This window comes from Coturnix japonica, chromosome 1, assembly GCF_001577835.2.
Source record: "Coturnix japonica isolate 7356 chromosome 1, Coturnix japonica 2.1, whole genome shotgun sequence".
NCBI classification, from domain to species: Eukaryota; Metazoa; Chordata; class Aves; order Galliformes; family Phasianidae; genus Coturnix; species Coturnix japonica.
In genome coordinates, this window is record NC_029516.1 from 19,641,611 (window position 1) to 19,669,316 (window position 27,706).

General features: G+C 39.4%; 1 protein-coding gene across 14 annotated transcripts in view; it reads right to left on the minus strand.

Moving 5' to 3' along the window:
• Positions 1 to 27,706, minus strand: part of CADPS2 (calcium dependent secretion activator 2) — a 279,319-nt gene that overhangs the window by 120,890 nt on the left and 130,723 nt on the right. For all 14 annotated transcript variants that reach the window (XM_032442782.1, XM_015852971.2, XM_015852964.2 and 11 more), the window contains exons 7-8: positions 14,979 to 15,090; positions 4,232 to 4,371 (exon numbers count right to left, since the gene is read on the minus strand). In XM_032442782.1, the coding sequence (XP_032298673.1) occupies positions 4,232 to 4,371; positions 14,979 to 15,090 (252 nt within the window). The remainder of the gene's footprint in view (positions 1 to 4,231; positions 4,372 to 14,978; positions 15,091 to 27,706) is intronic.

Genomic DNA, 27,706 nt, shown 5'->3' on the forward strand with positions numbered 1-27,706 from the left:
TAACAGACAGCGCAACCAACATGATACTCTTAAAAATAACACTCACAGGGATATGCAAAGGTACTTTACATTAGAAAAATGCATTTACAGTAAAACATATCTTGAGTGGGTTAACTGGTCTAACCTGGGTTTTCAACCCTAATTATGAGTTAAGGAGAGCCAAGTGAGCCCTTCTGAAGCAAATGCTCCCCAGCTCTGCTATTGTAGCTTGACAGGAATAAACGGGCTTTTAGCTTTTTATATAACAAAGTTTTAGGCCACATTTTTTATTTCCTTTGATGATTTGTTTTAGATTTGAGACTGCAGTGGAAGACATGGATATAAATATTTCTATTGTTGTATAATACAGAAGATAAAAAAATGTCTCTTGAATATACTCTGCATTTTAAACCTGAGAAAGGTTACTGAATTCTATAAGAATACATTATGAACAATGAGAAAGGAATCCGAAGCATCACGAATTGCCCATACTCAAACCTGTTCTGCAATTTCTCATTAATGAGTGACATTTACCTTGTCATTACGCAGAATATTCTAGCTGCGCATGCTACCCTTTCTGATCTATTGTCAGGGTTTAAATAGAAAATGATTGCTATGGATCCTTCAGGTTCTTTCACACTATGAGAGCCCTTCATGCAAGAATTCTAAAAAAAAAAAAAAAATAGTCAGAAATAAATAGTAATATTATGAAGTAAGAAGCACACAAGTAGCCTTTATTTCTTGCTCTTAGCAAGGTTTTGGCTTGTACTGAAAAAAATCCCAAGTCTATGAAATTATTTGAAATATAATTAGTTCTCATGAATATAGAAATTTAAAGAGGGAACATGTTCGTAAGGCACTGCAGTCACAGAATATAACCAGTGAATTTAAAAACTCAATTTAGCTACAAGACAGCATAATTTGTAAAAATGAATATTCTTGAAGAACAAAAACAAGATGGGGTTTGAAGACTTTCAGCATGTCTCCCCTGTCAATAACTAAATTCAGTTTAAACAGGAGAAACATTTCCCAAGGAATAATACAGTAAACCCATAATTAGCATGGGCCTGTGGGCTTTATTGACATTGAGGAATCTGAAATATTTGAGAGTAGCTATTGTATCTGACAAAGAGGGCTCTTATTACCATTTATTTTAATCCTTAGTTTAATAAAATTAGTTTAATAAAATCCCTCTTTCTGCAGTTGTCTGCAGTAAGATTTAAATTCAATTTTGAATAATTTTTGAGTTTCCAGCTGAAAGGCATTGCTGAACAGCAACAGATTGCCTTTTTCTCCAACTAGACAGTGACAAACCTTCTACGTTTGCTTGTAAGCTCAGCACTACAGAGGTCATAAAAGTTACCTAGTTCAAAGACTGGGCAAAGATAAAGCATGAGATGGTTTTGAAGAAATTGGAACTCATGAGGGATAAGCATACTAATGGCATTAAAAGCCTGTTATTATGGCTGTAAAATACAACTCCAACACAATAAAATTGCAAAAGGGCAGTTTTCCCCCTTTTTAGTACACTATGAAACAGTGCATAAATATGTGACTACATACTAATGTGAAATGAAACAAAACAAACTCCCAGCCCTTTTCACTATTCAGGATAGCAGGGATGCATTCCAGCTCTTCAAGAATTCATTTTCTCTCATGGCCTGTTTCCTCGCATGTTATGGAAATGCTGATTTAGAGAGAAAAATGGAGTTATTTGCTTTTCTGCCTTGTGTAGGTTCAGCAGAGGGCTGCAGAGCAAACACTGCCTGGCAGAATGCAAGCTCTGGTCCTGAGGGAGCACAATGGCTTCCATCCCGCTTCTCCCTTAGACTTACCCTGAAGTAAGCACTGGAAAGTGCTATTATTCTCACTTTAACCAAAGCAAATCACCCAAAATTTTATCTGTACGTATATTTACAGCTCTACTTCCACTGATTTCAGCTATTCTGTATATTCTGTGCACCTCTGTGAAGTCAGATTCCAGCTTACCAAACTGAGCACAGGAAATGAACTGCATACCACCAGCTACTACAGGTGGAAAAGGTTCCTCTGTCTTCCTCAGACAGGAATAAAAAGTAGTTCTTCCTGGCATCTTTCAGCTACCTTCAGCACAACACATTTCTTTGTGCCCTGTAATGCAGTCCTTCATTCAGTGCATGTTTTCCAGCTTCTGCATAAATGAGAGTTTCTGATACAATGCTCTATCAGTTCTGAACCTGAACAGATTTAATCTGTGTGATGAATTGGACAGAAATCCCTTTCAAAAATACAGCAAACATATTTACTCAAACAGGAAGCCAAACAAAAGCTGTGAGAGTGCCTGGGTGTCTGCCTTTCCTAATACTGAAGGTTTCTGTTTCCCTCCACATAAATACCCTCTTCCTCACTCTCACTGAAACTCCAATGCTTTCATCAGTATTTCAGTGCTATCAGTATTTCATTAACTCTTTCAGTGGCCAATAGAGGCATCATCAACATTTTATTATTTCATTTCATGTATGTTTATGGTGGAGGAGCCCATACGTGCCTCCCTTGGTGCATAGACTTCGCCAGATGAAAGATTAAAAACCATTTTTTTGCCCAGAGAATAATGAAAACAGTGACCCTATAGTAGAAATCAAGAAGTAAACTGTGCCAGGAGACTAGTGTTCAAAGGCAACATGAGGCAGTAACTAGAAACAGCAGATGAAAAGGATAATAATTGAGTTAAATCCTTGAAAATAATATTTGACCAGGGAACCCTTGTAATTTTCAGACAAGTAAACTACAGACATAAACTAGTATGGAAAAGCAAACTGGATGGTGAGGAAAACCCTGTGGAGACCCCAGAACAGCCCCCAACTGGGTGAATTTCTGTGGAGAAACCTGGAGCACAAGTCTAAAAAGCTGCATGTTATGCCCTAATTTGGTCTGTGAGCAGCACGACTCCAGCATTATCAATGGCCTGATCAAATGCAGGGACTTCCCACAATTACCTGTGGGAAAGGTGCATGGGAGCACAACCTCCCTGAGGTAGCTGTGGAATAGAGCACACCACCATGCCAGGTTATGTGCAAGCTAAATGCATCTGATGTGTATTATTTGTACTGTTGAGGCAGTGCTTTGTTTTATGTTACTGCTTTACTAATTTTAGTTATTGTTGCTCTATTAATTTCAGTAAATTATGTAAACCTTTAAATTAAACAAGGGTTAATCAATTTCCTCAGCAGAACCAATCTCAAATTACTCATTTGCCTGTTACAACACCCTGTGAAGATATCTGACACATTGTGGATGGGTAGAAGGATTTAAAGGCATTAGAGCCTGGAATCAATCCCTGTATCCGAGCACTGTGTATACTGTTTGACAGGCTATTGAAGAACACAGCAACACTACGTCACCTCAGCAGCACTCACTGCTTCAGTTGGTTGCCCAGAGAAGATGTGGTTGCCCCATCCCTGCAGATATCCAAGGTCAGGATTGATGGGGTCCTGGGCAGCCTAAGCTGGTGTGTGACAACCTTCCCATGGCAGGGCAGTTGGAATCAGATGATTTTTAAGATCCCTTCCAACCCAAGACATTCTATGATTCTATAATCCCTTCCAGCTCCGTGTTTTTACACCTGCTTAACTCAGAAGTTAGAAGAATGGAAAGCAACCCTGTTGATTGCTTTATGACACAAGACACAGCCTTGCTTACTGTGGGCAACCTCACCTCCTTTTGCAGCCAGGATGAGGAATGATGGTAGCAATTGCCTATGGAGATGTTTTTACAAATAATCTATTGCATTTAATTTCAGAGCTAGGCAGGAAAACATCCTTAAACTGGTACATTCACATCAATTCAAGTCAAAAGAAAGACAGTAGAGCAGACAGAGGAAGAAAATAGTAGAAGATAGCATTGCAAACACCACTACATGGCAATGTATGATTAAACATATTGTAATGGAAAAAAAAAAATTCTTAAATAATAACTTTGGCTTTTCCAAAGTGCTATAAACTGTAATATTTAAAACCAGTTTGTAATTGACAGTGTTTTTAGCTCTGTGTGTCAATTAGATCGTCAGCAACCCTGACATCTCACTGAACATTTCAATTGGATGCTATTCCTGACTATTATAAACTTCACACATAAAACAACACAGTGTCACACTAATAACTGCTGTACATGCTTACACTGTTTTACAAACTTTATGTTGCTGCTACACATAGTTAAGCACAGGCACAATAAGGCAAAACAGTAGAATACAACCTGACAGAAAACAGATACTTACCCACAGTGCTTCATGTGAGGTGGTTTATCCATTCTCACGGCCAATTTGATTTTCAAGTCACTGTCCTGGCTGTTTTTGGGAACGATCATTTTGTGCAAATCAGGGGACTTGGAGCTGTTGGATGTTGGATACAGCACTACCTGTAATAAAATAAATGCTAAGCTGATTAAGAAGTCTGCTTGTCTTTAATGGACTAAGCAGTGCAGATTCTTGTTACATCTCCTCCTCTCTGAAGGACAACTTAAGAAAGTTTCATAATTCTAATAACACATTTGACACACTCCTATCCTAACAGATGAATTTCCAAAATGAATGCTCCCATTTATTACAATTAGAAATGTTCATGTTATGACTTGAAAAAAAAAAAATTCCTCCACAAGTTCATTCTGAATTAACAGTTTTAAACAAAGAACAACAAGTGACATCTGAGAATCATAGAATGGCTTGGGTTGGAAGGGACACTAAGAATCATGAAGTTCCAACCATCCTGCCACAGACAGGGCCACCAACCTCCAGATCTGGTACTCAACCAGGCTGCCCAGGGTCCTATCCAACCTGGCCTTGAACATCTCAAGGAATGAAGCATCCACAGCCAATCTGGGCAGCCTGTTCCAGCACATCACCACTCTGTATAGTTAAACAAGAGGCCAACTTCCACATTACTCAGTACCCTGCTGGAAACATGCCACTGCAACAACATGCTATATAGCACTGTGCAACAGCAGTGACACTGTTTGAGTGAATATAACCACAACATGCTGCTTCTTACTAACTTCAGTTGGAATCAGTAGCATTAAAAAAGGCAGCTGCAGTAAAAAACACAGAAATCAGAGATTAATTCCAAAGCTGCAAATGGAATGTAATAAATAAAAGAAAACACATTCAGTTCACATCAATACATGACACAACCATTTTGTTAAATTGATAGAGATGGGCATAAAAAAAAACAACCACAAACACACATTTTAAATACTTAACTAAAATGTTTAAATGAATTGATAATTTCAGTAATTAAACATTAGTTTTAGACCACTATCAGTCACAAACAGTTGAATATTAATCTGCCATCGAGAAAGTTTATCCATCTGTAACCAGTACTATTAAATATTACAACTTAATTTAATTCATAACCACAGTTACACAACTAGCGGTTAAATGCTGCTGAAGTAAAATTTCCCTTCATCCTTATTATGAACACTATTTTAAAGTCAATTTAGTCTCTAAAACCACCTAAACATGCTCCTTGGGAGAGTTTCATGATACTCAGTGAGTTCTGAACTATCATTTCTCTTAAAAGCAATATTCTTCACATCTTTTATTTATTTGAAACTAAAATTAATCATAAAGTTAATCACCAAATTAATTTCTTATACATAGCAGTTATTGTCCTTTATACTTATGACACAAGACACATATTCCCCTCTTTGTTACAAGGAAAGCCAAATGAAAGACTTGGGTAAGAATCTTCAAGCAAGCATAAATCTAGTGGATACTACTAAGCTAAAAATGTTACAACAGATTTAATCACATGAAGGATGATGTAAACTAAAGGCCTTCAGCTTCCCATGTTAGCATTTTACAGAAACATGTTCCTGCATCCCATTAGTATCAGAGTGCTGGCAAAGCAGAAAAGTGTTATGCATCAGCCCTAACCACGTGTGCAACCTCTGTAACATCAGTGGGAGAAATAACCTCTCAGAACTATTGAGCTCTGTGCCTGTTAAAGACACAGTAGAAAAAGCGGTATATTCCAGTTGTCATAAATCAGAAGGGTAATTTGTTTTGCCTTTCTGCAATTGCATGGTAAGCGCTATTTATAAGTGCTTACTTCCTCTTTCCCAAGAAGCACTTTCATTTTCCTCCTGCGTAAAAGCTCTCCCTTGAAAAGCATTGTAAGCATAGCAACCTTTGAGTTCTGAAATCTCAAACAGAAACAACTTTTAGTTGGTCCACTTCTTTAAATGCAAGACTATATAAACAAAATTATTCCTCATTCCTGGCATTTAATCACTTGGCATTCATACAGGTCCACAGGTGCTGTTATGATTTTATTTTCCTCTCTACAGACTGCAGTCACTGTCCTCTAACAGCTTATTACTGCTCGTGCATCTCAAACTGCATCTTTCTCCTGTCAACTTCTTGATTTTCGACAATGCTGAAGAAAATATACGCTGACAAGTGTATAACTAATTCATAACTTCAGTACTGACAATTCCTTCTCTGATTTTTTTTTTTTTTTTTAAACTAGTATTTTTGAGCTTTGTTTTCAAGCCTCTTGCAATGAATATCTGGCAGAGTACTTGGACATGCACTGTATTGTGTCTGTGTTATTATTTAAAGCTAGAAAGAATGGCAAAGTATAAGAACTAAAAAGACTAGAATGTACAAACTGTATCTCAAGAACTTCAGACATCTTTGTCATTATGCACAAGTACACACATACAGCATTCTACAGGCATTAATTATCTTCAGAATAACCTTAAGCCTGTAAGGGCACTCCTAACCACTGTGCATTGAACCATCAGGTGACACAAGCTGAAGCCACCGAAACCAAAGCAACAAGCAGATTTTACTTGATGAGAAAACAAAAAATGCTGAAATTTGGATCTAAAACATTTTCCTCTTGATGACATACTGCAATACAATATCATTTCCACTGCCCAGAAACTTCCTAGGCTACTTGTCCCAGATTTCCTTTCAGCACCATTAAACAGATTATAAATTTACAGGTGCAGTTCTAGGCATATGCTTAAATTAAATAGTACCAACTCTTAATTCTCTGGAAAATAAATGTACTCACCTATAGAATATTTTTTCACTACACCTAATGCTTCTAAAACATTTGTAGAACGTTTACCCTATTGTTCCTGTATCTGTGAATATCACCGCAGTAGATTACTCAGCAGCAACACAGAGAACTATGAATTGTGTATATCATACACATAGTAACAACACTTGTCTACAGTAAGTAGCCTAATGGGTACTCTGCATTAGGTAATGAATGACACATTATACTTGAGTACTGCACACCAAGCACAGCTGTTTTACATTACGTTGTTTTGGGTGATTTAAGCCAAATTAACACATGTTGAGGTAAATAATTTAATTCAATCTTCTCGTGATCATTAAGGGTACTCAGCGACAGTTTGGTACTGAAAAAGCAGCAAGTTCATATCCTCTTTATGCTTCTCCTCATTCAGATGTAAAATAAATACATAAATCTTCAGTGTTACAGAGCAGCACACCTGCATACTTGTGCAAGGTGAAGTCCTCAAAACAAAAATGGTTCTGGATTGTGAATGATTGACACAGCATTTCTCAGCTGCACCTGGAGGATACTGAGCTAATATCACTTCATGACTTCCCTAGTCATCATTTATTGTGATTCAGCTGTGTAAGTCCCAGCTGGATGACAATAAAAAGAGCCATTTGATGTTCACCTGAGCCAACAGTCAATCCAGCTGAGCAACTCCTAACTCTATCTTTGGCAAGTTGATCATTTTCTCTTCAAAAAAAAAAGAAAGATTTCAGGGAACGGGCTATTTGCTCAAAATGTCCTGGAAGATGGAACAGGCTGAATTTGTGGCAGCCTTGCTTTCTCATAGCACAAAACCATGCAGAAGGTTCAGAGTCAAAAGCGCTACACAGAAGCATCAGTATTTCCATGGTTAAGATAAAGCTCTCAAGCTAACTATCCCTGGCCACAGCTGTCATGCTGCCAGAACATCATGCAGCCTCCAGAGGGGACCAACAAGCTCAGAGACAAGTTGAGCAGCAGGCTGGAAGCACACTTGAAAGAAATCAAGAGAATCAAAATAATTTCTCTATTCTTTCCATCCCACACTCACAAGTGAATTCTCACTCAGCCAATTTGTTACCTGGCTTCTCCTACCCTCTCCTGCTCTCTGCTATTCAGAAGTTGCACACAAGTGCTGCAGTTACCTGCTTTTCTAACCCAAGCACTGAAAAATCTGGGAAAGATTTTACAAGCCTTGGGTGATTTAGGACACACTTTGAGACATGCTTGGGTATAAGGCCTTGGGAACTGCAGGAAGTCTGAGCAGGCCATGCTGAGCTTTGGCTCCCCATCACAAGCAGAAAAAAAGATGCAAGTGAAGAGCTGCAGATGATCCTTAATGCCCTGGCTGACAGGCAGGTGACAGTTGACATGCTATTACAAGAACCAAGAAAATCCTTCTCTCCCCTTCAATGCAGTTCAAACTACATAGCCTTAAAGAAAATAAAGGTACAGCCCAGGAAAAGCCTCTTCATAACAAGCCAGACTTCTCTTCTGCATCAATTTGTGCTTATTTAAAACAATGTAAAATAATAACTCTCCACAATACCACGATATTCTCCCTCAACTGTATTTGTTGAAGCTCCTTCCATTACGCAATAGGACTGATAATTGATTCTATGGAAGGTTTTTTCTTTTGTGATTTAAAATGCAGTGATTTGAAAAGATAACTGATGGCAGTGGGAGCAGGGAGGACAGGCAAATTTTATGTTATGAAATAATCAATATTATTTGGCACATGAAAATCTGTGCTGCCAGTCATTGTCAGAGCAAAGATAACAGGAAAGTTTCTTTGTTAAACACACTGATTCTTGCTGACTTGAAAGTATGCTGCGGGACAAAAGTTAATGAAGCTTATTTGGGGCAGGGAATAGATCACTAATAGCAGTTTAGATGCCCTGCAGTTATGCTGTTTGTGCAGCTCTGGCCCTACCCTTGCATAGGGGACACCTCCCTGCTTTTGACAGAGCATGCTGACTCTTATCAAGTCACCTTACCTCGCAACTTGAAAGTTTGGAGCTGTTCTGAGCTACATCAGACTCCTGCCCACATACAGGGTGATGTCAGCAAAGAAGATGCTGTCAGTGTGAATAGAAGTGAAGTTCCTCAGAGCACCCCAGCAGCAGGCTACCAAACACAGCATACTGTTCAGGTTCTTTATGCTTCTGAGTGCCAAACTGTCGCTCAGTGCCACCACAACAACCAAGAACAATCAGCTCCAGGAAAGGTCCAAGACAGAAGTGGAAAAAGGAGTTGGCTCTCTTAAAAGTGAATCTCCTTGCAAATTAAGGGTTAATGACAGCTCAGTCACTAAGGGTGTATAGTATATACAGGGATCTTACTCCACCTCCATGATCTCATCTACTGAGCGACCTCTTGCTTTCCAGCCACAATTGCATTACAGCTGAAGCACTCAAATAATGCTTCAGGTAACAGGTGGTTAAAAAGAAAGAAAAATAAAACAAAACCAGAACAGGTGTACAGTGAAACAGCCATCTAAAATACTGGAGTTGAGAAAGAACTGGGAAGATTTTTCAATTCATGCATCCAACAGATACCAACTGGTACCATCTGAATGTTTACCTGAACAGATGTTCATTGTCTTAAAGTCTTTCTCAAACAACCTGTTCTCCAAAAACTAAGAGAGAGCATATCTGAATTAAGGAAAAACCTTAAGAATCTCTGATAAAACACAGCCTCAGGGAGCTAATGAAAAAAAGGGATTCAAGAGATAGAACAGCTCCTCTATGAGGCCAGGCTGTGGGAGTTGGGTCTGTTCAGCCTGCTAGCAGCCTGCCAGTACCTAAAGGGGGAAGAAAAAAGGAAGAGGACAGACTATTTAGGAGAGTATGTTGTGATGGGACAAGGGGAAATAGTTTCAAACTAGAAGTAAGACTTAGATTAGGCGTAAAGAAGATGTTTTTTATAAATAGATGGTGAGGCAGTGGAAGAGGTTGCTCAGAGATATGGTGGAAGCCTCATCTCTGGAGACATTTAAGGTCAGGCTGAGCCATGCTCTGAGCTCCCTGATTTAGTTGTAGGCATTCCCGTTCATTGCAGGAGGACAGAGCAACAAAAAGAGGCAGTAACACCTTCTACTAGGACAGAAACATGCTTATAAATATAGTCATGAAGATTTAGTTTAGAAAGCAACATAGAAAGTAGCTCACCCTTTCCAAAGACTAGTAATGTCTTAAAAAGAACACCATCTCTGAAGAGAGATTTTGCTCCCTCAGATGCTAAACCTTAAATGAGGATAAGGAGGGGTGGACCCCAGGTCCATCCTTTTTGGTCACTCAGGTGCACTGCTTGCATTTGAGCTCCTTGTGTTAGCCACGCTTTCTCACTTGGTGCTCAACCATGGTTCAGGCTGTGACCTAGTAATTCCCATGTAGGAGGAGATGGAACAGATGACCTTTAAAGGTCCCTTCCAACTCAAATGATTCTGGGATTCCATGAAAGCCACTGTTAGCATAGGAATGACAACACAGAGCCAGACATAATGCAGTGCTAGAAAAAGTGGTGGGGGAAGTAATCAGTTGCCATTTTCCAGACTTAAAGAAAAACCTGCAAAACCTCAGTTATTTGTAAAAGTGATGGAGAAACATGTTCCCATGATGTCAGGCTTTAAATTAATGTATTCATAGTATAGAATCATTTCTATTCTGAGGCCATTCGGATATAGTGCAGAGGATAAACAAAATGCCCAGTGCAGCCAGTGTTCAGAAACCAGGCAGTCATGCAAGTATGGGCGCTATTTCAAAACGTCTTCAAATCAATTCAAGAAGAACAGCACTGACAAAACAACAACAACAACAACCACAAAAACAAACATGCTGCAAAGCTGATTATTGCTGGCTGCAGCTGGCTGTGACAAGCCAGTTGGGAGACAGTCGTTTGCTTTTAATTGAATACTCAGAGCAAGGAGATTGAAATATTCTTATATTCAAGAAGTGCCAGTAATCAAACACCACCTGCTGTTCTCACATTGTGTTCACATGTGTGCTAAGCAAGCACAATGGCTGTCACTTTGAATTACTGGGTTTGAACATCTTCATACACAAAGTACTGAACAAGGAAAAGTGGTGTCAGATCCCTGTTTTATCAGCCACCAGCCTGATTCTTCAGAAGTATTTACACCAAACTGTGCTTCTTCGTACTTCTTCATCTTTTACACATACAAATGCAAACATTTCTATCCTTTCTGCCTTTTGTATACATATACATAATTTCTGAAGCAGACAGAGCACTGGGACACACATTTCAAAGATACCTGATAGATTTCTGAACATTACCTGATTAGAACAAACTTAGCACAAGAGACACAGTCTGTCTCATTTCTAGCAGTTAAATTCAGTGTTCCTTGGATGCTGAGATATGTACAGTCACAAAGACTGAGACCGCAGAAGCTCATGTTCTGCCAAACTCAGATCCAAATAACATCTTTTCCCATCCAGCACATTTCCCCATTTTTTTGTGTTAACAGAAAACTGTGCTTTGGTAGCCAGCCTCCAGTTTCTGTGGAACAAAGACTGAAGTTTTACTTCTTATTTAAAGACACTCAAAGCAGTCAGCAGGGAGCAAGAAAAACACCCCTTAACAAGGAAAGTCATCTCTTGGAGCTCACAAATGGATTTACTTCATTTTTCAGAAGAAGAGAGCAATGTCAGTGTCAGTGTCAGTGTTAGACAAGAACTACCTCCTGTTCATTAAGCACATCTGAAACGCCTTGAAAGGAGATGTGAAACACAGGTAACAACACTCTTCTCTCACTCAGTGCTTATCTGGCAAATTCAGTAGCAGGTGTCAAGTAGCCTCTAGTTTTTATATTCTGCATGTCTATATTTTATACTCTTTCTGAGAATAAAGCTGTAAGTATGGGCTCCCCTTTTCACTAAAAGAAGAAGCCTGCTTCCCTTCCACACTAAAACCTGCCTCTGGAAATCAGCAGTGCCTTCTCAAACTGAGGATCTATCATGCTGAGATCAGGGTCTACACTGAAGTTAATGAGTGTGACAGACAGTCATCACTTGGAGCAGAGCAAGGGGAAAACACCTCTTCTGCAGTTCTGGGAAAATCCATCACTGGCTCCACATTTCACACCTGAGATTTATTTGCACAAAAAGCCAGTCTCTTGGTGCCAGAACAAACCTTTTGTACCTGATGGAGGCTTAAAATTCAAATCATGTACTTCGATGCCACTTTCTATTTCTAGTTATAGATTAAACAGAACCAAACCTTCAACAATAACTGCAGGGTGTGGGGAACGCAAACTTCAATACTGCAGAAAAGCAGTATCAGGTCAAGACACATGCTTTGAAGAAAGTACTTGAGAAATGAGAATTAATGTCCACAGCAAGCCTACCTCAGGAATGGCAGGTTTCATTTGAACTTTCTAGCACAGAAAATATGCCAGTGAAAGAATCTCTGGGGTTTTTCTGAGCAGAACTAACCTACCTGTACTCCAGTGAAGTCCCCATAGTGCACAGACCAGCCATGAAGCTGACAAACTTTATTACAAAACTGTGCTTACAAAAAGGGATCTGAAATCTTTTTAAAGGCTGCCTGAATTTAAATCTAAGGAAAAAGTATTTTGCAGTGAGGGTGGTGAAGCACTGCAACAGGTTGCCCAGAGACATGGTGGATGCTCCATCCCTACAGGCACTCAAGGCCAGGCTGGATGGGGCCCTGGGCATCCTGGGCTGGGGATGGCAGCCCTGCCCACGGCACAGGGTTGGAACTGAGTGGGCTTTGAGGCCCAAACCATTTTGTGATTCTATGATGTGGTCACTGTGGGAGGTTTGCCTCTTTCTGACTGGCAGAGCCAGCCAGAGTACTCTGGCAAAGCTGCAGATGTATATAAGGAAAAGTGTATACATAACTGAAAGGAGAAAGTAAGACTTCACCACTTAACGTCTGTAAGCTATGTAAGCATGAGCACACAGCCTCTTTTACCCTCCAGAGCACAGCAGCATGCTGATGTACAACAGTGTCTCTACTGTACTGTAAAGGTGAATAAAGTATTCTAGAAGGTATGGAGGCTGAACATTTTCCATAAATTGGGAACTGATTACAAAATGTAAAATTGGTATCTAAGTATCCCTCAAGTACTTGTTTGCTTTCCCCAGTCTCAGAGCAAACTTTAATGCAGGAGAATGGAGGGTACTGACCCCTCGTCCTTTGTGAAAAATGATAAAAAGAACCAAAAAGCATTTATCTAAATTGTGTAATACTGGTACAAACAGCCAAACCTCACAGCACCTGCTAAAAGCAGGCAGATGTAGTGCTGAAGAACAGGAGCAGAAGAATCAGCAACAGAAACAGATCACTCTTTTCTCCCTCACCATTTGTATGTCTTTCTGTATGACCAGGAATATTGGATCAGATTCCAAAAGCAGGGTGGTGAACCTCTCACCATAACCTATTTTTTTTAACTCTCTTTCCCTTTGTCAGTCCTACCAAGAAAGAAGAATTAGGACCTTCATTAAAACACTTTGAACAGCTGGCAAATACAGGTATGTCAGAAGAAAGGCAGGAGTGGGAAGAAAGAAGCAGCAGATGAAAAAAACAAAAAACAAAAAACATAAAACAAAAAACAAACAACAAATAATTTGGAGCTATAGGATACAGTTAAGGTGAAAGCTATATTCACTACTTCATATTTGAAACATTTCAATTCTTTAAAATCATTTAAAACCTTTTGAACCTCCTGTTTCAGAAACTCCAATTAGCTGCAGTCTGATAAAGCAGAGCAAAGCCTTTACCTGAACTTTGATTATTTAACATTGCAGAGCTACAGCATCCAGTTTTTACTTGTGGATCTTCTTAGTTCTTTTATCCTGTTAATGCTGCTTCTCTTCTACTCCTTAACAATGATTACACTGGCCACAGTTCCCAGTGGCCACATATTCTATTCTTCACCTTTGCACTGACTTTTCTTTTGCTTCTTTGAAAAGACTGAACAGGCAGGGGCAAAAAAGGGACTTCTCCATGGTTAACAACACTACGCAGAGCCCTCAGCCCTCCCTTTCAGTATCTACTCCCTGCTATCAGTCCAAGTATCACTGATCCTGATCTGCTCAGCTGCTCCTTCACCAAGTAACATTGGAGGTCTCCCAAAAAGACATGAGAGGAAGCAAGAAAAGGTAATACTGAAGATACAGCCTTGACCTCAAAATGTGTGTAGAAATATGAAAGAAAATAGGAGCACAGATTCTTACGCATCTGTCTGCGGTACAAAGACACCAAGGGGAAAGAGCTCTGTTCTTCCTAACATGCCTTCTTTGCTTAAATGAAAACCAGCCATGACTCTGAAAGCAAAATTGAGTGTTAAAACATGAGCTGTCCCCGTGTGTCAGAGGGGAGAATTTTAGAAGAATGGGAGAGAGATTGGTGGTCTCTAGCTCGTTCATTCCATCCTCCTCTCTATATGATACATTGTGCCCTGCAACACCTGATTTTGGTCTAATAAGGATAAATGATCCTGTCAAAATAAGGAAAATGGGAAAAGGGAAGCTGAAACATTACAAGAGTGAGAACTCTTATTTTAGTACAACATTACCTCCACCATTCCTCCCCCTACATCCTTCCACCAGTTAAGACCTCGTTTCCCTTCCCCAGCTGTTTTATATACTTGATAAATGCCAGATCTCCCTCTCCTCTCTTCATTCTTAGTCAGAATAGCTAAAGCAGTTCAGGTAGTTGAGGAATTTTCAAAATAAAGAGCTTTTAAGGCAAAGAAAAGCACAATGAATCCACAATACAAATTTCTGAGGAGTAATCCAGGTCAATATACCAAGTTTTGAAGACTGAGAATAATCACAATTAACTGGAAAAGCAGAACAAATGCTATACTGAATACCTTGTATTGTTTTATCATATGTTTTTACCAATATTCACATTTCTACACATAGTTTCTCACAAATATCACATTTCTACAATAATACTCACTCTTCCGAGTTCTTTATCTTCAAGTGCCAGAACCCCAGTGCTTTCTGTAAAGAGTTTTACTTTGACAACAGGCCGAGGATGAGTGGTGGTGAAATCTCCTTGAGTTCCCCACCTACAATAAGTAAAAGGACAGAATTTAAACAGGGCAGAGGAAATGTTTTAGGGAAAGGACTAATCTTTCAAGCAGAACGCACATTAATGCACTGCTAGACTGTAGTTTCTTAAGCATCTAGGAATAAATATTTACACATAATAGGTTCTTCTTTGTAATAAGATGCATCAATTTTTCTGTATGACATATATCAAAGACCAGCTGTGAATTTTTTAATCCAAAACTCACCCAAGGAACAGAAACTGAATGCTCACAGGGGAAACCAACCAAGTAAGTGAGCAATAGAAGTTTTCCTGATAACTATATTATGTTCAGCACTGCGCATAAGAAAAACTAACTTATCCAGAAAAGTATCAGGTTTTCATCTTCAAAAAAGAAACCCACCCACATACATGCTTGATTTCAGGTAAATAGACTACGCAGAAAATAAGAGATTTGAACATAGGAAAACCTAACACTTCATATGATGTTGTACTTTAGTACAGAATTGAAGGGGGAAAGAAATGTAAACACAAATGCAAATCTTGGAAAATTGTTGGATAAACTGTTATTTATCAGAGCAGCTACAACTGCGAGATAATTGCTGCCACAGGGCTTTGCAGAAGCTTAATTAGGCAGACAAACTTATAGTTGAAAACCTTATCTCAGTTGGTTTTACTCTGTGCCAGTGGTACAAAAACCAGAAAGGCTTATGAATTAGATTGCAACTTCCTCTGACAAAGCAATTCATTCTCCTACAGAGCTGCAAGGTAATCACTGAATACTGTAATTCTGACCATGTTAGCAGGTACGAACAAAATGCAACAAGTTCAGCTCCAGATACTCTCCTTTTGTTTCCTACTACTTAACTTACTGAGATCATCAGAAACTGAAGTAATAAAGAAAACAGGAGAGTGCACAAGTATACTCTTTAAAAGGATATAGATCACACAAGTTAAAATCTTACAGGACATCATTTACAAAAAACAATGTTTTACTTTCAAGGATAATTCATTTGGACTCTCTGTTCCTGGAAAATGAACATTAATATACCTCCATGAAAGGGATCTAAAAGTTAAAAGAAAATTTCAACTAACAAAAGTTACAAATTTGAAGATGAAATCTAGAAAGTAAGACGTAACAGAAATAAAATATTCTCATGAAAGTGGTGGTTCTGCATAATCAAGTCCTACAGGTGGCTGAATAGCAAAGGTGAGGTCCACTGAAAATTAAGCAAATCTCTCACTCTGTTCTGTCCTCCTTGCTTTGCCTGGACTAGATAGATGTTTGCTCCCTGTGTTTATGGTGAACAGAGCCTTACACTCAGCCAAAGTTCTAATTGAAAAATTGAAACAGGGACTCTGAAAAGAAATTACCTTCCTCAGAGGGAGAAAACTTGTTTTGTGGTCTAACGATAGATGTTGCACTGGCAGGACAGGTAATGCCCAGCACTGCTGCTCTTCCCCAAGGCAGTTCCAGGGGTTATGTTTTGTCACAATACAGAAATGAGATTTGCACAGAGAAAGTAACCTTACAGAAGATGAGTCTCCCACAGGAACCCACTGTCCAGGAATAATAATAATACTCCCTTGCAACCTCAAACATCATCTAAGCACATTGTTGATGCACTCTCAAGAACATGGGAGCCAGGATACATTTTTCCTGGAACTCCCTGGATCCGCCCACACTACCACAGACAGGACCACCCAAATAATTGAAGACAAATGTTTTCCTATTAGAACCCAACAAATAAGCAATAATAATAATAATAAAACCCCACACAAGAACTTCTCTACAAAGAGAGTAGTATTGTGTGTATGTGTATTGTGAGTGCTAGTATTAACTCACAGATGGAAGTAAACAAATCAGAAGAATCACCACCTTTAATATCAGATACGATTACTGTCCTTGACTGACATCTTTCACACACCTTTTTCCATCTACAGCAGGGAATTAAATACTTTGGCTGAAAAGCAGCAGTCTGGATCAATTCATAATGCTTAGTGTTCATGGTGGAAATGTTCCATGCACTAATCCTATGCTCCTTGCTGATCAGGACTTCAGCTATGTCTCACAGCCTCTTATTTCCATGCCTTTGGAAATGAACTGCCCAGTAAAGCAGATGGTCCCAGTTCAGCAGCATACCTCAAGAGCTAGCATTTAAGAAACTACAGTATGTTGGAAAAGGCAAACCCAAGACTGTATTATTTAGCCTTATGGCTACAGTACTTTATTTTTTAATTTGCAACTGCTAATATCAAAGCAAACACGTACAAAGCTCACAGATCGTCTCCCTTATGATTGTGAATTACTACTACCCAAGTGTGAAAGACAGAACTGGTTTTCTTTTGTTGTCTCAAAGCTTGCTTCATGAGGCCTTCCTGATGATAAGACTCTGACTGATCCTGGAGGGCGAATGGTGGGTGCCAATGTGCCATAGTGTTTCTGATTACAATTGCAAGGGTAAACAGAAACAGGAAGAGCAGTCTATTCTCAGGGGTGCTGCTCGAGGGAGCGGACCACTGCGGAAGGCGATAACGCTTGTGTCCGGCAATAGAGACACCCTCCTCCCCCGTCCTTGCTGGCTTATCTGTGGGCCAGGAATGCCACAAAAGTTGGTTTTAAATCATCTTTCAAAGAGTGTTTGCCTGTTTGTTCAGAAGTTTGGTATTTCCCCCCAAAAAATGCTGAGCTGCAATTCTCAGACTTCGAAGAGGAAAATTCCCACCGAAACGGGGGATAAAAGGCCCTCGCTAAACTGGGGACTTTGGAGACAAACTCCCAAAGACACCTTTGACGGAGAATTCCCTGAGGGGAAAACTTTGTCGGAAGAACCCCCGGGACCGGCTTGCTGCGAAGCTCCCTGGCTGTCTCCCATCCCCCGCGGTGATCAGACGAGTTCCTGAGATCAACGGACCTACTGTGTACCTCGCTGGACCCACGGTGGTGACTATATCTCTTTTGCTCTCTGCAAAGACTCCTTGCTTATATTTCCTACTTTCCCTATCGCCTACCTTCCCTTCCCCGTCTCCCTAAAAACGGCTAGGACTTTAATAAACTGGTTGGACCAACATTTGAACCGTTGCTTCTTAATCTCACGCCGGGTATACACATATTAAAGAACCTTGCCTCCCTCCTACAAATTGGAGCGAGACACCAAGCCTTGTTTCTTTGGAGCTTTGCATAGGTATCTTTCTTCAAACTATTTGAAATCAGATAGAATCATAGAATCACCAAGGCTGGAAAAGACCTAAAAGATCATCCAGTCAACTGTATGTTGAAAGATGTTGAAAGAAAGAACCCCCAATAGAAAAAATAGCGTATTTATTTTACTCTGATGCTCCCAAGAATAAGCAAGGATGTAAGGATTCAATAGTCCAAAGAAACAGTTTATCAGTAAAACTGATAAAAAATTATTTACTCTGGTACTGTAAAATTCTGTCAATTTTTTCCATACTTTTGGTTATTTATTCCATAACTTCATACTTGTAAAGGAGCTGTTAAATTTAATTGTGAAAAATAGACTAGGAGGATACCTAATTGCTCAGAGAATCTACATCCAAACAGTAATCAGTATGATACAAATCCTGATCACCATTACTAGAGGTTCTTATTTCAGTTTATAGATTCTATGTGCTAATATCATAGTATCATAGTCATAGTATCATAGTCTCGTGCGGGTTGGAAGGGACCTTAGAGATCATCGAGTCCAGCCCCCGGGATTCGAGCCTCTGTGTAGCAGAGCGGCACTTCTACCACTTGCGCCACAGGGGGGATTCGAACCCAGGGCCTCCAGTGTTGCAATGCGGCATTCCTACCACTTGCGCCACCGGGGAACATTATCATTATAACCACTGGGTTTCTCAAAAAATCAACACTTTTTTTCTTCCAAAACACATTTGTCTTCCATTAAATGCATTACTTAATAATGACTGAAATGTTAATATTTCCTGCTCTCACTTCTGCTTCATTTCGTTGGAGTTGCTGTCATGGAACATTTCCTTTAAAAGCTCAGCTGCTCAGTACAGGCAGGCAAATATGTAATTTTTCTTTTAATGCAAGGGTTGCAGCCTGATATTTTCCTTGAGAAAGACACAGCAATATTTGTAAGACTGAATAATTTCAGCTGTTTAACTGAACAACTTTAATTTTTTTTTAAAAGTAAGAGCCAGCAATGTGCCCCGTGGACTTGGAGCACAGGATGTAGAAGAGATACTTTTCTATGTATTTTAATTTTCATTGGCAATGGCTGTAAAACATTTGCTGTAAGAAAGAAAATTCTACAGCTGACCTATACCTTTCATACAGAGAAGAAGGTGAGCCTGGAGGTTCCAACTTGGCTTTCTGTAAAAACAGAATATGGAAATCAAGCACACCATTCTGATACCATTTGAGACACATTATCTTGCAGAATACTGATTTCAGCTTTGCTCTCTTATGCAGATACTGAACTGTGGGAGAAAGAGCAAAAAAACAAGAACGGGCTTTTACTACCTGATGTCAATAAATACTGATAGCAGCAAATGAGCCACTTTTACAGATTCAGAGAAGCTGACAAGTTACGAACGTTTGTCCAATGATTTTTGCAGATGTGAACTACTTGGGGGCTCAGTGTGACTATACGGGAAGCTCAAAGTGTTTCTCAAAACCACACAAGCATTCATTCACTATTCACATTCATTTCAAACCATTCCCATTACTGACTTTATTTTGTTTTTTAATTATTGCTAGAAAAGTATCCAGAAGATGAATTAAGTTTCACATTAAATGCTGCAATGTCTTCCACTGCATTGCCAGCTGCGCCATATGTAAATCACCCATCGATTGTAGAGCTAAAAAAACTCTTCTGGCTCAGGTTTGGTTACATTAATTTCCGTTGTATTCATCATTTGCCTGGTTTCACCTTCTTATTCTCCTTACTGCACAAAATGGAATTGTTTGGTGCTTGATCACCTTTAAGTATGTCACATTTTTTTCATCACTGGTTTCTGAGGTACACGGTGCAGATAACACAACTGGTGACAGAGCCAAAGTTCATTTCCCTTCACTGCAAAAGGGATAACCCCACTGCCAGCAAAGGGCTGATGTTTATATCAGATGAAGATACATCATTGTGTCACAGAACCAACTCTAAGGAAATTTATTTTTCTACTTCATTTCAGAGCACATTCTGTACCCTGGGAACAACAAGAAGTTTCTCTCTCAGCTTTTCCATTCTAATCTGTTAGTCAAAACTTTTCTTTATGAGATCTTAAATCTCCAGTCTTACACTGGAATGAATGTTATAAAATTTATCATTCTAAGTGAACATCCAGAAATGTTTTTGCAAACATGGAACATTTTATCTTCAGCAAAATATCAAGTCTAAAGAATTTTGCACTGTCAGGATCTGACTTTCCTCAACAACTGCTGAGGAATTCCTCAGCATTAATGAAATGAAAAGGAGCGTATTGATGTCTCCCTCATGATTCCTATTCAGCTTTGATTCATGGTTTAAATATACTGCATAAATCTACCTTGAAAGATTTGATCATCCTTCATCATATCACTTTGTGAGGTTTCCTTGAAGAGTTTTCTTATTCCATGTCTGCAGAAGGGACGTGCTACTGAGTTGGAATGCACATGACAGCCCATCAGAGATGGTCTGTGAGCAGCACAGTGCTCCACAGGGCAAGGAATATTTGGCGCAACTTATCTGGCCTTATCTTGAAGCTGGTCTGGAAATACTATGTCCTGGTCCTCCTAACATGCCCACATCCCGCTTTTGTCCACAATCTATACTGTCTTAGTTGCTTCTTTATTGCTGGGAGAGGGTAGAGAAATAGGTAACCACAATCTTCAAGTTAGAAATGTGTACTTCAGAGTAAAGAAGTGGGCTGAAAGGTCTGGAAAGAGAACAGGGGGAAAAAGACTTCAGCACCTCTCTGCCATGTCTGGCAGCATTGATCTTTCTATCATCTACACATCTACAATTCACATGTCCAGGTTGGACAAATTTCTTGTTGTTAGAAAGTATTAAAAATAATATATTAAAAAAAAAAAGTGATATTCTCTTATTCAGATGAATGTGGAATTCATAAAGTGCTGTACATTATCAGCTACCACTACACACATAACTGCATCTATAACTGCACATATAACTGCAGAGAGAGAGAAAAGATGTGAGAGAGTAAGCCAGCAGCTGTGCCAGCAGTACAAGATACCTTGAATATTGTACACATTTCTTTTTCTGTTAGCACAGAAACACCTATCTGTTTGGCAGTGACTGTTGCCAGGATGCTACAATAGAAATCACAGCTTTAAAAGCTGTGTCATATAACTCCATGACATGTTTATTTCTCTTTTGCACATCTTAGAATATAATACAAACATTCCACGTTCTCCCTTTCATGGAATTTATGGAAAAGAACTTTGAAATATTAATACACGAATGACAGAATCTTACTATAAAGCACCAAGGATTCAATACAGCCATGAATATTTCTTATTTGCAACATAATTATTTTATTGTATATTTATATATATATTCTCCCTTACATCAGCGGGATTTGGAGTTCACATTTGAAACCAAAAGGAGAAGAGTTTGTCTATTTTTACCATTCTATAATGGTTATGACACTGTTCAGATTGCAAATATTCTTCTTGGGAAAGGAAAAAAAAATCTACTTTTTATTATTTCTCTACTTGAAAACTACTCATTTATTTTGATGAAAGTGCAAAGAGAATAATTTCCAGCATCAGAGCCAGTACATTAAATTGTAGCCAAAATGCATTAAGCAGGTTCTAAACAAATCATAATGTCCTTTTAAAGTACAGGCAAAAACGAACCTTGTGCTTCAGAAACTAAACCACGGGCTTTGTCAAGTATCTCAGATATTCATAACCAGTCTCATCTCATCTTTTCCATGTCTTGTCTTTGCTCTTCCCTGTACTGCTACGATGCCACAATTTCATGGAGAAATCTCATTGAGAACTACAGATTCATTGTTTTTTTGATTGCTGCTACAGAAACAGTGTTACATCCCCTTAATGCTCTTATGTCCGTCATCTAGTGAAGGGGAATTAACTCTGAAGTTTACATCAAAACCTTCCTAAAACTACAAAACATTGATATAAGAAACATTAATTGTTCTGGAGAGATGGCAGAAGGAAGGAGAAACTCAGAACATTTAGATATTTAGGTCCAAGGATGGCAAGTAATGTGATTGCCTTTAGGTATCATCATTGATTTCACCTAAAGAAGTGAAACTTACACTTAAGTTTCTTTGTTTTTATTTTTCTTTTTACAACAAACAAACAAACAAAAACCCTCCATGTCTGTGGTATTTCTGTGTATATGCCTACACCAGAAAAACAGTCCAACTTTAATGTGTCTAGTATCCAAGTCCAACCTTTACCATCCTAACCCCACAGTGGACAGAGCTTTCTTGTTCCTTCTAGTAGCAATTGCTACTTAGTCTTTCTAAAACCTGAAATACCATGCTTCCTCCTTCATCATCCCCCCAGCAGCAGCCACCACAACCAAAATTCACCTTCTGGCATCCATATGGTCAGGTAAGGTGGATGCTGTTGCTATCAACAGGTAGACCAAGCATTGCTGGGAAACCATTGCCTCCCAGTGAGCAGCTAAAATCCCTTTCCTCTGCTGTGACAGAAGTTCATGAAAGGCTTCAATAACCTTTTGCCCTGAGATGTGCAGGTGTAATCTGCAGTACCTCAGTTGTATTTCTCTGCTTTTCAACCTTTTACCTCTCTATCCTGGGAACTATTAAGTGAGCACCCAGGCTTTTAGAAACCCAGACCAAGACGTCTGTCTATTCACCGCTTCCCATAGAGAAAAGTTGAGTACATAAAATCCTGTACCTGCACACAATGTTCTAAGAAGCCCGTAATTCAATTCCTGAATGCACTGTCTAGGCACCATCTTGTGCAGCCACTGACAGTCTGAACGGTTCTTTATCTAAGAATTCAGCAGAAAAATTAAAGGCTTTTAAGCTGATCTGTTACAAAACACTGTCAACTCTTCCCAGAACTCGGCTTTGAAGAGCTGAAAGCACCAGATCTGGTCCTCATCTAGGCAAGAGTAGGAAACCTTGTTTTTGTGGTACAGCAAAGCTCCTTTACATAACCAGAGCAATGTGAATAAGAAATAATCTCATCATCTGGGATTTTTTTTCACAGCTTGCTTTTGGTAAAAATAATAACTGTTTAAAATAAGGGAATTAACAGAGCTCAGAATTACTAACAATTTATCAGAGAGCGAGTAGCAAGTTAGACACAATCCCGTATTTCTTTTTAAACACAGAATATCAATAATATCTGAAAAAAATAATTTGCAAAAAGTAAAATGACAATACTGTCATATTTTTTCTTTAAAGTAAAAAAGTGTCCAATATAACAGAAAAGAAAAACAGAGAGGAGCTGTATACATAACAAACAACAATGTACATAAGTTGCTCCAAAAGTAACACCTCCTATTTATTTCTGTGGAAATCAGAACAGAAACAAAGAGTGTAATAACACTGTTTGATGGAGCAAGCTCTCTGTTACAAAACATTGTTATTCAAAACGCTTATCACCAGTAGCTACACATTTTCACCAGCATTGGAAAGGAGACTGTGTGCTGTGCTGGTTAAAAATCTGAATCAATAAACATGGCCCACAATTTCACAGTTTCTACACCTGTATCAATGCTAGGGAAATGCTGTCCATGCAGTTCTTCTTTCATGGGTCCAAACAGATGGAAGTTAGAAGGCAACAAATTGGACTGTATGGTGGGTGTGGTAGGACTGTCCAGCCAAGACGGGCAATGTGTTCAACAGTCTGTAAACCAGTATGGGGCCTAATTCTGGCCAAGCTGAGCCTTCAGCTTGGTCCGCATCATGATGCAGCAGCCAGAGTTAATGGTATATCTGGGTTCCAGGAAATCTGAAAGGATTGTCCCTTTCCTATCCCAAAAGACAGTGCACATCACTTTACCTGCTGAGGGCCATGTCTTGAACTTTTTCTTTGATGGGAAAGTCACATATAGACATGCCATTGACTGCCGTTTCAACTCCAGCTCATAGTGGTGACATCACATCACTGGTGATAATGCAGTCCAGGAAACTGTCATCTTCAGTCTCATATTGGTCCAATAGGTCCAGACAAACTTGCATACTATATTTTTTCTTTGTGAGTACTTGTGGGATCACCTCACACATAATTTTCAATATTCCAGCACTGCCACCAGAGCACTGAAGCTGATATTCCACTCCATACACAGTTACCTGGTTATAATCTGCCAATTTGTGCGGATGACCTGATCAAGATGATCTTCATGTCATGCTATCACAGCTGTACACAGCCATCCAGAACACAGCTCATCTTTCACATTGCTGTCACAACTCTGAAATGCATCACCCACCACCTCACTGTGCTCACATCCACTGCTTGGTCTCCATCGACATTCAGCAAAGTACTGATGAATGACAATGGATGTCATTTTTTCCACATGGAGGAATTCAATGACACACCTTTGCCTCTTATGCAATTCCATATCAGACACCAAGACTGCCCCTCTGCAGCCATCTGTCACACAGCAAAAACACGTAATGGAATAGTGATGAGAAGGTTCCATCTTTACTGCCATACAATGAACATCTACCTTTGACACTGTAGGCCAACATCATAAAGGAGGAGGCATTACATTCAGTGCAGCTCTCATAAAAGCAACATTGAAAACATCTTCTACATTGAAAAAATGGAAGCAGTACATTCTAACACTATCTACAGAATGCTATTATGACAAGTATTTTCAAACAAGCATGAAATTATGAGCAAATTATTACGCAGTATTGCTTTTCCATCTCACTTTCAGTGCAGGCAATCAAGACAAGTCAGGATGGAGATTTTTAAGGGTGCGCAACAAGACAGGCACACTTCTGGGTGTTGGGAACCACTGGTGTATATTTCTGTGAAGAATTAATGAGAGGCATTAACTCCTGTCTCCCACTGACTTTAAAACCCAGCCAGGGACTGGTAACAGGTATAAAAGCAAAACATGCCCATTTATGATCTCATAGTTTCTATATGTATATGTTTTGTCTTGAAACAGAATGAAAAGAATCCGTCACAACACTGTTAAAAGTTGCAAAGCCTATTTTTTAATGCTCTTCAGTATTAGTGTGGCACTTTAAAGCTTCCAAATGTTGTACAAATGTTGATGCACTGTCAGCACTTTGATGAAGTCGATAGATATTGTCATCTCAGCCTAAGGATGTGGGAAAGCACATCACAAAATAGACTGACTTATCTGAGTCTGCACAGTCTATCAAGGAACACCCAGGAATCAAATCAGAGAATTTCAGTATTCCATCTGGCATTCTACTACTTCTCTTTTATTCTGAAGCTCCTTTTTTCTGACACCTACTGTTCTTATCAGCTGTCCACATTACTCTGCCTCTGTTTCTGAGCTACTCCTACTCTCAATCTGCTGGCATTGCTTTCAAGCAGGCACACTAACCTGGAGAATCACACTTTATATGCTAAGTACTAATTCAGTTGTTTCAAGACCTACACATTTTCTTTCTTCATCTGTAACAGTGTACTCCCTACTCTGCAACCTGACCACTCACCGCTAACCCTGCTCAAGCAATAGCACCAGTGTGGTAGCAATGGCTGCATCTGACTCAAGCTGGACTCTGGGAAGACAACACAATAACCAGGGGCTAACTGAGCACGCTCCAAACAAAATACAGCTGATGTGCAGGTAGAACTTTGAGTCAATAATTTTACTCCATGAACAGGGGTCAGCCCAGAGCCCACTGCAGTGGGCTACATGCCAGGAATAGGAACACCTCTCAAGGTCGTTCCTTGAGGCTGAGAGATTCCTTATCCATGACATATCCTTGGTAAGAGACTAACATTATGCAGAAACTGTGGTAAGTTGCATCTTAGATTGATTGTGCACATAATGCTTTAGGCATAAACTGTTGACCAAGTCTGAAACTAATACTGAATTCAGCTGAACCCACACTGTTCTGAGGAATCTAAAAAGCAAGGGAATCTGCTCTGAGCCTCAGGACTCAGCAGGAGAGTCTTGACAAGTCTGTGTGATCCTGTCCTTTATGCAGCATACTGAATATACCTGGCCATTGCATCCTGTTTAACCATCGACTTATTTAACCACCAAGCCTTGCAAAATCACTCTTATACCAATAAAACATATTGCTGCTTCTCTCCTGTGCGTCATTCATCTGTGACAACATCTGCCCAGTGGACTTTTCTGTATTCTTAAAGTACTGGGGATCTTGACATCCTCATGCCCAAGAATCCATGAGCATAGTGGCACACTGACAGGAAAGAAGAGCCTGCTCACACTGGGATGAGAAACTGGCACAAAGATTTGAGATACACAAAGTATTCTTAAACTGAATAGGGATCAAAAGTAAGATCTTCAAAGCTTCTTTTTTCCAATATCCTCTTCCTTAACCTGTCTCTTCACCCAAAACAACAAAATCAAAACTGAATAAAAAACATCAGATCTGTCCCAGTTTGAACACTGCATCTGGTGAAATACTTAGAAATTATTTCCATCCATCTAAGCAGATTTTTGTAAAGTCACTCCAGACGAGGACAGAAGAACGGCACATTTTGCAAATGTAAAATGGGACATTTTAATAATGCCAAAGCTGACAGAAATCCCAAGGAACTTTTCTTCCACACAATTACCCAGTAACAATTTTCAGTAAATCAGTTTTCCAGAGATTAGATGTGCGAAGATCACTAAATTTCAAATTTCACCTCCACTCTATCAGAAAACTGCAGGAGGTGAACACAATTTGAGGCAGAATGTGAGGTAACGTTTCCCGGCCTTCTTTTGACAGACATCCATGCTGCTATGTGATGTGTTGCAGGCAGATGTAAGCTGTCTTTGCCTTCACTCTGACCCAGCCAGAGACCTCACAGCTATGTTCATATGATGCTTGGCCTGATCCAATGCATTTTTCTTCTAAGCAGTGCTTAATTTGCTTTGGCTCAACACCATACTACTCACAGCTAAACGCTTTCCAGTTTGAAGCTGGATCACACATCCAGAGATGCTTTAGTGCAACGTTATGCCTGCCTGCAATATATTAATCACATTTGCTGTGGATCAGGTGGGAATCAGACTGGAAACAAATATATCATGTTCATTAAGCAGTGAATATACTGCCTCTCTCCAAGTCTTAATTGTCAGAGTGAAGGTGATAACAGCAGGACATGCACCTTCAAGCCCCAAGGTTTCCAAAGTGCACTGAACAAAGTAGAACATAAAACTGATCCCAGCCTTGCAAGGCATTTATTACAACTGTAAAAGGATAGAGACATCCCCAAACAGCCGCTGTATCATAGCAGTGATATTATGCTTGAGTGGAGGTTGATAGACTGCCAAAGCCCTGGGTTTGTTAGACTTTCACAAAAAAAAAAAAAAGGAAAAAAGAAGTCTACAAGATTTTAGGGAATATGAGAAAGGGTTTGGGATGAAGTAAGTTGACAGTTATTTTTAAAAACAAAAGGACAAAACATTTATTACGGTATTAAGAAAGAGCTATTTCACTGAACAGCTCAGCAGTGACACCAGACGAAGGGAGTTAAAGTATTACTCTGCACAGAG